The 14492-nt window shown below is 38.9% G+C and overlaps 1 protein-coding gene across 1 annotated transcript in view; it reads left to right on the top strand.

Moving 5' to 3' along the window:
- adcy2a (adenylate cyclase 2a) overlaps nt 1-14492 on the top strand; it is a 138496-nt gene that overhangs the window by 78749 nt on the left and 45255 nt on the right. Inside the window, exon 3 of the mRNA XM_058398988.1 lies at nt 5852-6013. Within this exon, the coding sequence (XP_058254971.1) occupies nt 5852-6013 (162 nt within the window). The remainder of the gene's footprint in view (nt 1-5851; nt 6014-14492) is intronic.

Genomic DNA, 14492 nt, shown 5'->3' with positions numbered 1-14492 from the left:
TGTCTCTGGAGGAGTTCGTGTAGGACCCACAGACTGGCTGGAAATCCCAAAAGGAAGCAGATCACAGATATACCTAATTATAACGATAACAATATATTACAATAGCAGGGCACCAGTTGTAGTAGTTCCAGTCCATTGCCTGAGTGTTGGATGATGATGATGATGATGATGATGAATTTTCAACTGCTCCCACTTCACTGCTGGATGAGGTGGATGTTTATCTCTTGAGTGAGGAGCAAAGCTGGTAAATAAAGATCCCAGTTCTAAGTGTACAGTCAATCAATTTTATTTTTTGCTACAAACTACAAAACAAAAAAAAGCAAATCGAAAAGATACGGTCAGCTGGCCCTTCAAAGTGTTCACATCTTGAATATGCAACACCGTTGGATTTTTCTCTTGGCAGTTTCAGAGAATATCTGGCACGGATTATTCTAGTGATGATGTTTAAATCATGTTCACATTTTTTATGTAAAGTTGGTGACAATAGCTGGGCCTTTGTGCTCTTTTTTTTTTATACATCACTTCTGTGTCATTCATGTGGCAAGTTCACATGAAAAAAAATCATAAATGAACATCAATAATCATACATGGCTTTGGAGGATTAAACAATTTGAATACTACTTTGACTGCCATTCATTACTGCTAGATTTGATAGATTGCATATTTTCACATGTAACTACATGTACACACCTAAAACACACATGGTTTAAGATTATTTTGAGATGCAGACATTCTCAGCCATGACTGGCCATGATATTAGACTGAGTGCTAAATTCTAATATCTAACACTGGCTTGACAGTCAAACTATTAAGCAAAGAAATCAGCCTCATCCTCAAGTTTTCATATCATTATTTGTAAAGTCTTCACAGGCAAATCCGTGGCCGCCTGCACGCTCACCTTGCACCTCATCCACGTGCATGTGATCAGCAGTGACTGCACACACCACTATTTAAACCCACTATTTGTCAGTCGATGTGCTGATAAAATCTGTGCTATGTATCAGAGCAGTAGAATTCTCAGAGAGGTAATAGTGCCATATGTCTTTAACGCATGCTTTAGAGAAATTTTATCGAGGTTCAGATTTAGACTTAGGGTCCTTTCCTCCACGCTCTAAAGTATCCTAAAAATATTCACAAATATTTTTCGAGCAACTTTTCTTGCTGGATCATTAAATCAGCCGGGACGAGTGGCCTCTTCTTCTTCTCAGTTATTCTCAGTTCCCTGTGCGAGCACGGCCCTGGTTTTGCCGTCATTATTGAGGTCACCTCTTGATCAGCAGTGCTTCTGGCTGCTTGTCCGCCTTTTCCCATCTTTTATCCATTTGAATAACAGCCCCTGTAACAATTGTGTGTGTATATATGTTTCTGAGTGACAAGACAAACTTTTTCAGCAACAAAAAAAAAAAAAGTACAGTTCTAAGCCTTGGAGATTAGCATAGAATGAAAATGCTATGATGAGATGAAGCTACTAAAGCAATGAGTACAATTCGGTTTTGTACAAAATTTCACAGGATGTTTTTACAAAAACCTGTGAATTCCTTTCAGGCCAATACCTACATATTAATAATCAGTGTTGATGAGGAGTTTGGGAAAGCAACTGTGTTGGGAAAGAGTACCTTTGATGTAGCTTGTGTAGTTAACTACATTATGAAAGCCTAGTAAACAATACTTTACTTACTCTGATAGCAACTTAGCCCTTAGCACCTATAGTCACCATATTTAAGGAACTTTATAATATTCTGACATGTTACATTTCCATACAATGATTTTTAGGAGTTTTCTATGTAGTGATCTGTCTCATACCATGACCATTTGGAGGATTTTGGCCTGAAGAAGGCCACTGAGCTTCTCCAACTCCCAGCTGTATGACTGCTCGATAGCGCGCTAGTGGGTTACTCACCTTCCAGGGCTCAACTACAGCTACTTTACATCATGAGTAGCTTGACAAAGTAGCAAATCAATGTAACTTCTCCATCAGTGTAAGCAATTGTGTCATCATTGCCAGCTCCCTGTTTATTCTATAAAATCCTGGGGCGTTGCGTTCGTTTTGCACCATCACAAACACACATGGAGAACACGACCATATCAACTCTCCATTTTCATTTCCTTTTTTTTTTATTATTATTTTGGTGCTATTATGTGCGGTAAGGCTTCTCATCCCTTGTCACTTATGGTACATGTGTGTTGTAGTGGAAACTAATCAAGTGTAAAACACATGCACAGGTTATTTTCTTTCTGAATAAGTAAAGACCCTAGTGTTGCGTTCACTCTGATTTGTGGCACATTTCCAGGGCAACTGAACTCGGACCACCTCCTACAGGTAGTCAGGGTTTGGTACCATGGTATGCTTCCTGGACCATGAGACAGCTTTCACATTACCAATTCATCAAATAAATAGAAATGCATTGGCTATGGCACATTTTAGTGTTTCACTGCTAGTGTTTAGCTAAAACCCAACTCAGGAAGAGGTGGTATTTAGCTTTCTAGTTAAATTGAAGACAATACCACAATGTGCAGGATGTGTGGTTCTCCAGGGTCATGGTTGTGAACCTGCAGGGTTTGGCTAAGATCAGGTGTAGGCTATAGTATAGTATAATAGCTACATGGTTACACATGGACCTGCATTAAGTTAACATCCATCCATTTTTTTTATCTTTTCAATGCCAATAATGGCTAATAACATTAGATTTTTGCAATATTCATTTTCTTCACTTGACAATTAAGCCACAATCATACAGTAGTAAAAGTATGCAAACATGAGTCAGTGATCCTCTATCTAAAGCAAACCAGTTTAGCTCTTACATCAGTCCAGAGTTTTTGCCAAATCACAACAACAAAACAAGGTGACTGGTGTAATATCACTGTGAACAGCTTAAAAACAGACAGGGATGGATGTAACCAAGATTGATTCATCTTTCATGCCATAAACAGACAAGAAGCACTCATCTGGAGAATCAGAGATGGTCACAGCCTTCAGAACCTGGTCTTCTTTGTTTATAGCAGTCTTTATTCCCCTAATAATTAGCAAACAATATATTGTGCAGTATGTCTTTTTTCAGCACCTTGTTGATTTTAATTAACCATCATCACCAATGGCTTATTAAAGGAGGAAAAAAGAAGCCTTGAATACAGTCCATCTCCAAACAGCTGCAATCTTTACGAGCAGTTTTCACAGGTCGTGATTGATGCGTCGAGAAGCGAGCTGCAGCCGATAATGGGCTGCCAAATGACCGCTCCGTATGAGATTACTCTTTTCCGACAGCTGAAATTCAGTCAGAGTCTCAATTGAGTGGGATGGAAACTTCATGGGGTGTTTTTATATTGTGCGCGTTTAATATTATGAGATGTGAGTGATTGTGTGTGTATTGCGGAGCTAAAAACACTTCCCAGGGAGGATTTTAGATTCCATATACATTTATTCATTTGGTAGAAGGTAGACTTTTTTTAAGCCCAAAGTAACTTATGGATTGACCGAGTGCTGCAAGACATGTCAGCGAGTAAACAGAAGCAGACTGTAAAACATTAGACGTGTTTGTAATACCACAAATATTTGTGAATAATTCGTAATACCACAAATTATGCCAGGAAACTTTTTTAATTTATATATTTTTAAATCTTAAATTTTCCCTATTTTTTATAATCACATTGTAAGTTTATTATTATTATTATTATTATTATTATTATTATTATTATTATTATTATTATTATAGTTCTCTGTGTATTACTCTTTGTATATTTGCATAACAGATTGATATTATTGATAATAATAATAATAATAATAATAATAATAATAATAATAATAATAATAATAACATTGTTTTTGTATGTATTTCTATATTTTTACCAGACTGGAAAATTATTATCATTATTTTGTATATTTATATACTCTGTATACTTTTAAATATATATTATAAATTACAGATTAAAAATATATAAATGGCTTTTAAATCTTTTATGTAAAGTCTTTTATGAATCTGTGATTTTTTTTATATAATTTTAAGTCACGTTGCCTTGATATTATCTTTATCTTTTTCTTTAGTTGCTATCCCTTTGCTGTTGTAACTGCGCAAATTTCCCCTATGTGGGATGAATAAATGGTTATCTAATCTTAAAGAAATTGTAGTTCTTTGAAGTTTTTAGGTTGAAAAAACAATATGGGACAAAAGACTTAACAGCAATAACAACAATCATTTTAATCCCAACCAAAAAATGTTGATTCCCAGAACATTCATAGAACGTAAAATTTTAAGCTTTGTTTTCGGTTTGCAACGAAATTTTTCTTTAAGGAAATAGATATTTCAGTATTTTTTTGATTTTCCTAATGTTTGTTAACATCCTGTTAACCATGAATCTCAGCATTTATTTATAATTTATGGTTAAAAATAAAACTTAAAAATAACCATTAGAAAATTTTCTAAATAGGTTTTCTTTAGGTTGTTACAAATAAAACCCCTCTGTAATGTTCTCGGAAGGTTCAATTTTGGTTTCCAGAACATTCCCAGAGCATCCTTTTTTAAGGTTTATTTTTAGTTCGGTTTGTTGTTTTCTTTATGGGAATAGAGTAGCAAAACATACCGCTAACATTCTCTAAACATTCTATTAACATTCTTTTAAACATATAAAATATATTCTGCATAAATATCATAAAAAATAATAAAAATTGGGTTCCAAAAAAAATAAGCAAACAGGAACCTTATGCTAACACCAGGGGAATGTTCAGTATTTTCTTGAAAGGGACTACAAAATGACTGATAATCCCTTAATAGTTAAAGCTGTAGAACATCCATGATTATTATATATAAAAAAACAACACAGCTGTTTGTTTCTCTCTTAAATTTAATAAGTCAAAACAAAGCTTATTATTTTACTGAAGGGGAAAAACTGAAAGTGGAATGGCCACTATTTAACAATTTTCATTGTTAAATAACAGTCTGTTCATTATTAGACCACCACAACACAAGTCCATATAATGACTTTGCTGCTATGTGACTGATGCTGGTGCATTCCAAAGGCAGCTCAAGAACTTTGGAAAGTCTGAGATCAACCTGATTTTTGTCAAATTGACATTACATGTTAGTCGAGAGAGAGAGAGAGAGAGAGAGAGAGAGCGAGAGAGAGAGAGAAGGAGAAGAAAGAATTTCTGATTCTTACAGAATTTTTCTTTAAACTTTTAAAAGTCGGTGTGATGTTGCACTGCCTTACATCATCCCACATGCCCTGATTATACTCTGAGCAAGTTGATTGAAAGGACAATGGGTCACACATGAAATAAGAGACAAAAAAAAGCAATTTGTAAAACTGTTTGCTTTTTTTTTTTTAAAGTAGCCATCTGTATCACATGGAACTGCATCTCAGAGGACTCAGGGCACAAAGTAGGGGACACCATGTGGATTGAGGTGCACATTGAAAATTCAGCCTACGGGGTAACTCTTTGGACTAGTAAAGTAAATTGGAGTACCTGAAGGAAACCCGAAAACATGGGGAGACTGTGCAAACTCAAGGTTTAGGCAGGAATTGAACCTCCAACCCCACCGGTGTGAGGCAACAGCATGGCTAGCTAGTAGTATACAGTGGCCTAAAGGCAGCCATTAAGGGACTTGATTCTTTTTTTTTTGTTTGTAGAGGCACAGGTTTAGGAAAGCTCTAAATGTTGGCAAAATGTGAACATTTTTCCTGAACAAGCAAACCAAATCTCTTCAGGCACTGGTGATGCATCAGGGATTTCCACTGTGCCAGAAAACTTATTTGTAATTATGTTGTTTCTTTGGTCATGATTCTTAAGTTTGCTTTCATTGAATTTCTTTTATTTCTTCAAGCCCTAAGCCATTTTCCTTTCCTTTGTCCTTGGCAGGTGTCCTTCTTCCTTTTCATCATCTTTGTGGTGTATACCATGCTGCCGTTCTCCATGAGGGATGCCATCATCGCCAGCGTTCTCACCTGCTCGTCTCACACCGTCGTCCTCAGCGTGTGCCTGTCGGCCATCAGCGAGCACACGGAGCAGCTGGTGTGGCAGGTTAGTGACTGTGTGTGTGTGTGTGTGCATGTGAGTGACTAACTGGTCATTCTACAGTGCTATTCTTTCAAATACTACTATTAAAAACATGTAGATATTCTCAGGAAACTGCGTTCTTTGCAGTTATTTTCTTGTCCTTGCAGGGCCAAATGTGAATGAACAGTGAAATTAGGTTTAAAAAAACAATGAATGCATCATCACAAAATCAGTTGAGCATAATTCATTTCTTCACCCTTTTTCATGAGCAAGGTTTGGACAAGATATGAAAACAAGTCGTTAAAAATTTGCCAGAAGCTCTACACTAAGTCACAAGCAGACTCGAGGTCGGAGTGCCTCGTAATCAGACTTTTAGTGAGTGTCTAGAGTTATTTAAACACCTCCTCCAAATGTCGTAACAACAATAGCGCTGATTGTACTTCGCCCTCTAATCTGCCGCTGTCGGGAAAAATAATTGATTCTCCGCTTATTCTCTTCAGCTTCTACAAAAAGTCTGTCACCTTCTCCCCTCCTCCATTTTTTTTCTTTTTTTTCTTTGTCTCTCTGTTTTGATCATCACGAGTGCAGGAGTGCAGGGCGTCTGAGGGAAACTTCAGCTCTGACAGCTGGAATGCCTCGAGCACGCTGCGGCAAAGACAGCCAGCCAACAAACCAAAGGAAACAGCGAGCCTAATAAAGCAGAATGCAGAGAATGAATATTAATGCACTTTCACATGCCGCTTTTCTAGGAATCCACAATGGGTTTAAATATATAGAGCGCACTCCATGCAAATCCTGCATATAAATGAGGTCTGCTTTCTTTTTTATTTTTCATAACCAAAAGTCTGAAATGAACCTTGAAATAAAGACACACAAGCAGAGGATGTAATTTACAGCATAATGTATATGTGCTACACAGCTGGGTGTCAAATAGGAAACATTATTATTAATATTATTATTAAAATAGATTGAATTCTGAAGTTCTTATGAAGGTGTGCTGAATCAAATCAGGGGTTAGTAATACAACAGTACTTGGAATGGCTACTTTGTTACTTGGAAATAGTTCTGGAGATTTTGCTTCTCAGCTTTATATATAGAAAAAATTTCATACACAGTAGGACATGTATTGCAAAGCTAGCACTGTTGCCTCACAGCAAGAAGGTCCTGGGTTTGAATCCCGGGTTTGAACAGACAGGGGCCTTTCTGTTTGCATGTTCCCTGTGCCTGTGTGAGGTTACTTCGGATACTCCGGTTTCCTCCCACAGTCCAAAAACATGTACATTAGGTTGATTGGTAATTCTAAATTGCTCTGCAGTGAGTGTGTGTGGTTGTCTGTCTATGTGGCCCTGTAATGGACTGACAACCTGTCCAGGGTGTACCCCTGCCTTTCGCCCAATGTGTGCTGGGATATTCTGCAGCACATCCCTGTGAACTAGTTAGGAATAAAGTGGGTATAGTTACAATAGAAATACAATTATCTGTACAAGCCAAAGGAAAGAAATTAATAAAAAGAAAATATGGGAGTACAGTATGGGAGTACAGTAATGCACAGCTAATCTGGACAAGTAAACACGACCAAACATACACAAAATAAATTAGTTATAAATAAGCTATGTTCACACAAGTCGCAGAGTTGCTGTACTACTGTATGGCATACTACCACATGTCAGGTCACATGACTGCTTGCACCTGATTCACATTTAGAGTTAATGAGCGCTAGAGTGTTTAATGCCGACATACAAATGAATAATTAATATATTAATTGGCATACAAATGCTCTCCCTTATGAATTTTTGCCTTGAGAATTAAAATTTTGCAAGAAATTTGCATCGGCCTACGAAGTATTTTCGGCATACGACCCAACCGAACCGACCACCGGCTAAGTTGCTGTTCAAAACTACACCAGGTTACGTAGGTAACCCAGTTCCCTGAGAAGGGAACAAGACGCTGCTTCATGGCTGATGCTATGGGAATGCTTCTATGTGGAAGGTAGGTCATGTGACGAAGCCAGCAAGAGCATAAAAGGTCATCTACATCACATTACTCCAGCTTCTACTTGTCTGAAGGAAGTCGAGTGGATGCCCGTGGTGTGGCTAGCAACGCAGTGTCTCGTTTGCTTCTACAGAGTGCTGGACAAGTCCGGCCTTGGGAAAGATCTGGTGTACCAACTTGAACAGAGGGCACAAACACAGACCGCCCTAATGATTGATGAAGGGGACCCCCTAAAGGTAGCCTCTGAGTTTCACGAGAAAGTGTTTCAGCACAAGAAACACAGCCCCCATCTTCAGGCATTTGTGTGCCATGAGAGACAGAAGCCCTCCTAAATGGCATGGGCAGGGCTATGTGAAGATAGGCACCCTTCAGGATTATTCCTTAGCCTTTTCCCATAGAACCTTTTGTGACACACCTGGCAGAAGCTTCCACACTGCCAGATGGTCTAAGAGAGGTGTTAGCCTCTCGCTGTTCTCACCTCACATAGTGCCCTGAAACAGCAAGCTGGAAGGGGCTAATAACCCAGGAGGTTGTAACACATAAGGAGCAGGATCATTGGTGGTCATGGCTAAGCCCTGAAGCTAATGTACCAAAGGGGTAGGGAGCAGTGGAAATGGCCCTAAAGGGGCACCCCTGAAAACCCTAGCCCCCTGGGCATCAGAATTCTTTCTTGGCCCACCTGCTGGAGATAGATTTTCCCTTGGGGGACCTGCCCTTAAGTGCTGGCCCACCACTCAAATTTTATACGGGGTGGGGGGTTGAGGGGGGGGGGGGGTTCAGGCTACAACGCTAGCCCTCTTTTCCTGCCTCAGCAGGTCAGGCTGGGGCTTGTGGCTACTGGTTGATAGCCCTAGCTCCTCGCTGCAGCAAAGTAAGAATAGGCCCTTAGGAGACATCAGGGCATCTAAAAGGTAAAAAAGGTTTTGTCCCTTTCTTTTATCTCTGTTAGATTGCTTCTCTGTGGTGACCAAATGCAGTCATGAAACCGTCAATGGCATGGGCCACCTGCTTTGTGGCACAGAGGGCTAAATCTGTGCCTGGAAGAGTTCAGACCTCATTGATGAGCCCCTTCCCACAGACCAGCTCCTTTAGCAGGTCAGCTCAGTATGACAGCAAAACTGCCATTGTGTGCAGAACTGCACTGGCTTAACCTGCTGGAATACAAGCAAGGCGAGTGCATAATGAGCTTAGCGACAGCACACAAAACTCAACAGCACGAACGCCACTGATTGCTTTCTCTCAAGAACCAATTCAGTGGCATACCGCTCATCATTGCCCACATCGATCTCCTCAGAGTCCAATGAAGACAATAATAATTCCTCATTCGGGTCCAGAGAAATCGCAAGACGAGCTCCCAGAGCCAAAGCAGGGAAATCTGAATCGGAAGAGAGGGTCTCCACTAGCTCTAACTGGAGAAAGCAGTCAAATGAAAACGAAATTTACAGAGATGAAAAGTTTCTCCCTCGAGAGCTGCGCTTGTACACTTCTCTATCAAACAAACAACGCAGACAAAGTGTGATTCGTCCCCCATAATGTAGTGGGGCTCGGATGCACATGCTTTCTATTTGCCATCCTACCTAAACTTTTATATATATCTTCCTTTTCCCTAGTCTAGACAGACAGGAAAAACAATTGACACAAACAGACACAGAGCACTTCCTGAAAACAAAGAACCTGGAGTACTGTGATGCCCTTTTATGGTCTTGCTGGTGTGCTTTGCTTCATCACATGACCTACCCGAACCGAAAAATAAGCATGATTTCAAACAGAGCTTCAGACACACCTTGCACATAGAAGCGTTCCCAGGGTTAGGGTTAGCCATGACAAAGCTTTGAGGATCCTTGACATGAAATGCTTGGCTTGGGTCAGTTTTTTCTAATCAGCCACACTGGTTGCATATGCCTCGTATTTGTATGTTTCACAATACAAATTTTCACTCTAAGAACTCGCCTACAGAACGAATTAAATTTGTATGCCGAGGTTAAACTGTAATTCCGCTAGCAAGTGAAGGCAGCATTTAGTCATGTTTTGTGAAGCAGAGGTACTGGCTGCCTCACTTCCTGCTTTTTTAGTGCAGTTTTATGTCAGATCTGCAAGACTAAATATGTTATACACATATGTGAAATACATTACCTAGACTATGGAAAGAGAGGACATATAATAAAAGTGCCTTCAAACACTATATAGGTGACATACAGAGAGATAGCTGAGGGATTGTGCAATCCAAGGTGAGGCACCATGCGTCACATCGCATCTCTTGCTAATTAAAAATGCAAATTCATTGATTTATTGAAATTATTGGAATCATACAAAAGTTAATATTTAATTTTATCATTATTTTATTTTATTTTGTTTTATTTTTTTATGATGACAGATAAGGCAGAGCCCCATCTCCATGGTGACCCCTGAGACAGGCATCAGGCTCCCTGTGACACTGTCTAGGATAAGTGGTACAGTGGATGGATGGATAATCATTACATTGCAATTCAAGTGTGCTTGAAATATACATGACTATTTAAATAGATTTTAGTAGTAAATTATATTGCGAGAAAAACTAGTTTATGCAAAGTAGCCAAGTTGTGGATAAAGGAACCAAGCCATGGGTTAAAAGTTCAAACTTATTCAGGTTTTTCAGGAAACCTAAGCTTCCAGTACCTTTTGGGTTATATTATTATTATAATAACATGAGTGCAAAATGTGGAAGAGAAAATGCAAAAAATGATAAAAATGCAGTCGCAGCTGGAAAGCAAACAGATTGATCAAGAAGGCAGGTCAAGAAGAGACAATATAAGAATATACAACATGCCTGAATATGTAGAAAAAAATTCCATGACTGACTACGTTGAACAACTGCTGAGAGACACTTTGGATTTTCCTCCCGATACAGAACTGTATGTGGAGAGAGCCCACCAGGCACTCGTACCAAAACCTAGAAAGAATGCGAGGCCTAGATCGATCGTAGTGAAATTCCTCAGGTTTCCATCATGATTATCCTCCTATGGTTCTCCAGAAAAGGAAGGAATACTCAGAGATGAAAAAAGCGCCTTAATAAAAAATATTATAAAATGCATGATGACAGAAACAAGGAGATTGACTTTTTCTTAGATAAATTGGAGTTACCGACCCTTACTGATGAGCAAAATGAATTACTGATAGCAGAAATAACAGCAAATGAAGTGAAAGGGGCTATTACTAAATTAAAGTCTAATAAATCCCCAGGACCTGATGGATTTACTGGGGAGTGGTATAGAGCATTCCAAAAGGAAATAATACCTATCTTGGTCGCTGTGAAAACTCATATCTCTCTCTGTCTCTCTCTCTCTCTCTCTCTCTCTCTCTCTCTCTCTGTCTCTCTCTGCCTGCACCACCCCCACCCCCCATTAGCCTAAAGCTAGCATTTAGTCTTCACCACAGAGTGTGCTGAAACAATGTAAAAGCCTCTGTGGTCAGTGGTTAGAAAAGATGCGGTGACAATCTTGTATTCCTCCAGGCGAGACAGTGGTTCCAGTTTAGAACTTGTCCATTTTTCACAGCGGTGATAAAAGCACAGAGCCCACAGGAGTACTTTTAATTGATTTCCTTTTTACTGCAATGACAGGAACTAAAACCTCAATTCCTTGCCTTGAATCTTTAGATACAAGTAGTTCATAGCACTGAACAGCTTGAAAGGCTTTGTAAATAAACTCTAACTTGCTTCTATATTATTTTTTTCCCAACGTGGCTGCTGATTGAAACTCTGAAACCTTTAATCTACCTTAATTTACTGTAACTGAGTAAGGCAGTGTTTATTTAAGCAGTTAATTTAGACATAGTTTTTAATTTTAATCATCAATATATTATTTTTATTATTTATTTTAGTCATAAAATAACATAACATATTCCCAAGTGTCACTCCTATGTAGTTATGCATTTCAAACTAACCTCAAATGGCATTTGATAGTTTATTATTGAGTATATTTAACATTCTTGGACTTGATATACCGGATGTTTTCTTTACACCATTCGCTGTGAATTTTATGAATCCTAACCACGTTCAGAAATATGAAAAAGTAGATGTCTGGTCCTTGTAGCCTTCTCTAAGGGAAGCCAGGCTACAGTGGGATGTGTTGGTGCTAGCGCCTGCTGGCTAACAGGTTTGTGGCTCTGCAGGCTGCCAGCGTGGAGTCGATTTCAGGCACAGACCTGCCAGCATCCCAGCAAATGCCAACTTCTCCACTCACGATGCCACACGCATGAGGAAACTCTATTGTTGCCTTGCCCTGGGGATGGATAGTCAACTCGGTTTTGGAAAATTCCTCAGTTGTTCCCAGTTTAATTCTGGGAGGAGATGCCAGAGTTGCATTGTTCCAGCTCAGCTTTGTGTTTCCTGTTGATTTTCTGGCTGGATTATTTGGCCTTTTTTCCCTCTGTAACTGTAGATTGAAAGGTGCAGCTTTTTCAGGTATGAAGTTTTTCTAGCATTGTTTTTCATTCATACATAATCAGTACTCGAAAAAAAAACCCACACCGATGCACATGGATATAATAATCATGATTTAGTAGCTCGTGGATTTTGTAATCAGTGTCCAGAATTCATGATTGGTGTGTGATTTTTAAAAAATAATCTGGTTAATTGCTGGATCAAGTGCTATGAAGAAAAAGCAGTGCTGCTAAATTTAACCAAATTCGAATGTATTTGTATTCACAATTAGGACTATTTATGTTAGTTAGTTAGTTTAGTAACCTTGATTTAACTACGATAAAAACTCATTCAGATTAAATCTCTTTTACGAGAGTGACCTGGCCAAGAAGGCAGCAAAAACACAACACAACAAGAATAATTATCATTTTCTTGCTTGTATGTTGTGTTTACATTTGACATTGTAAAAAAAATAGGAATAGAAAATACAGAAGATAACAGTGATTATTTTATTTTTTATTCTTCAGTCTTGTACTTTGTGTTTAAATTTGGTGCTCTAGACATTATTTAAAAAAATCTTAGGTTGTTTTTATTAAAAAACCAACAAACAAAAAAAAAATTCTCAACCTGAGAGGTGATCTGCAACTTTTGTAACTGTGTAACTTCATCTATCCACACTACACACAATTGAGCAATGCCAGTCAGCCTACAACACATGTCTTTGGACTTGGGGAGGAAACCGGAGAACCCAGAGGAAACCCCCAAAGCATGGGGAGTGCATGCCATCTCTATGAAGACATAACATTTGGACTTGCTCTGAATCCAGACCCATTGTGAGCAAAGCTGATCCGTTTTCTGGACGGACGGTCATTGTGTTAAACAAAAAAAAAAAAACCCTGTTATTTCTTCTCTCAGTATTGTGAGGAAAAAAACAGAAGTATAACAAAGCCTAAGAAAACGATCATCTTCAGAATGTCAGTTTTCTTGCCCGGGGTCGATCGCGTACAGAGCTTCATGCAGGGATGATTGAAGTCGATGGAGGTGTCATTGGCCGAGCAGCGGGATTAGATCTCATTAAGGCTGAATGCTTTCCTGTGGGGGGCGTCATCAAAACTGCATCCCATACAGTCGAGTGGCGTAATGTAGCGGCGCAGCCACAGGTTCTGGAAGGGCGAAGAGAAGGGAAAAACAATCATGCAGTCCAGAAGATAAATGCTCTACTGCAACCCAAACCGAGTGAACACTGCATCACAGCAGATGTAATTAATGAATCCTCTCAATCTCTCTCTCTCTTTCTCTCTCTCTTGTTCTCTCTCTCTCTCTCTGTTTCTCTTGCTCTCTCTCTCTCTCTCTGTTTCTCTGGGACTCTCTGAAGCCACGCACTGTTTACCAACCTTCAAATGAGTCACATTCATATTAGTTGTGAAACAGCTTTAAAGCGAGCCAGAAGCTGCATTAGAGGAGTAAACAGTGGAACAGCGCTCGTGCTCCGATCATCTCTGACATCACTGCTGCTGTGCGAGGTGTGATCTCAAGTTAGCGCACACGCACACACACACACACAAACTACTAAAATAGCATGTGATGAATCTTGTGTCGGTTTCGAGATGCTCAATCTGTCAGCATGAATACGTGCAATTTCAGGTGTATTTATAACTGTAATGATGAAACGTCACTTTGTTTTTTTCTTAACACGTCTGCAGTATGTGTATAGCAGTCTACTGAGACCACATCCATGAGGAGAAATTACAATAATTATTCACTTTTATTTAAAAAAATAAATACATAAGATTTTTTGCAAATGCAGCTTTTTTTGCTCTTTAATTTTTTTTAAGAGTCTGGTATCCATTGTGGCTACCCCTCCTTTTCTTCTTTTCTTTTTTTTTTAATGAGCTCCCATGAGTTTTTTGCTAAACCGTACCAGTGTCAGCAAATTATCATTGCTAGCTGCAAGGCAGTGAGGTAGCATTACATACTGTACATTACTTGTTCAAGTGAAAAATAAAAATTGAACACTTTTTGTATGTGTCAAGGAGCAATGCTGCTAATTCCATGTCCAGTTTCAGCTTCTTCCTCAGAAATAAATTTCTCCATCTTGCTACCAATGATATT

This window comes from Hemibagrus wyckioides, linkage group LG01 (genome assembly GCF_019097595.1).
Source record: "Hemibagrus wyckioides isolate EC202008001 linkage group LG01, SWU_Hwy_1.0, whole genome shotgun sequence".
Lineage (NCBI taxonomy): Eukaryota > Metazoa > Chordata > Actinopteri > Siluriformes > Bagridae > Hemibagrus > Hemibagrus wyckioides.
Note: the sequence above shows the minus strand (reverse complement) of the source record. Positions and strands in the feature narration are given on the sequence as shown.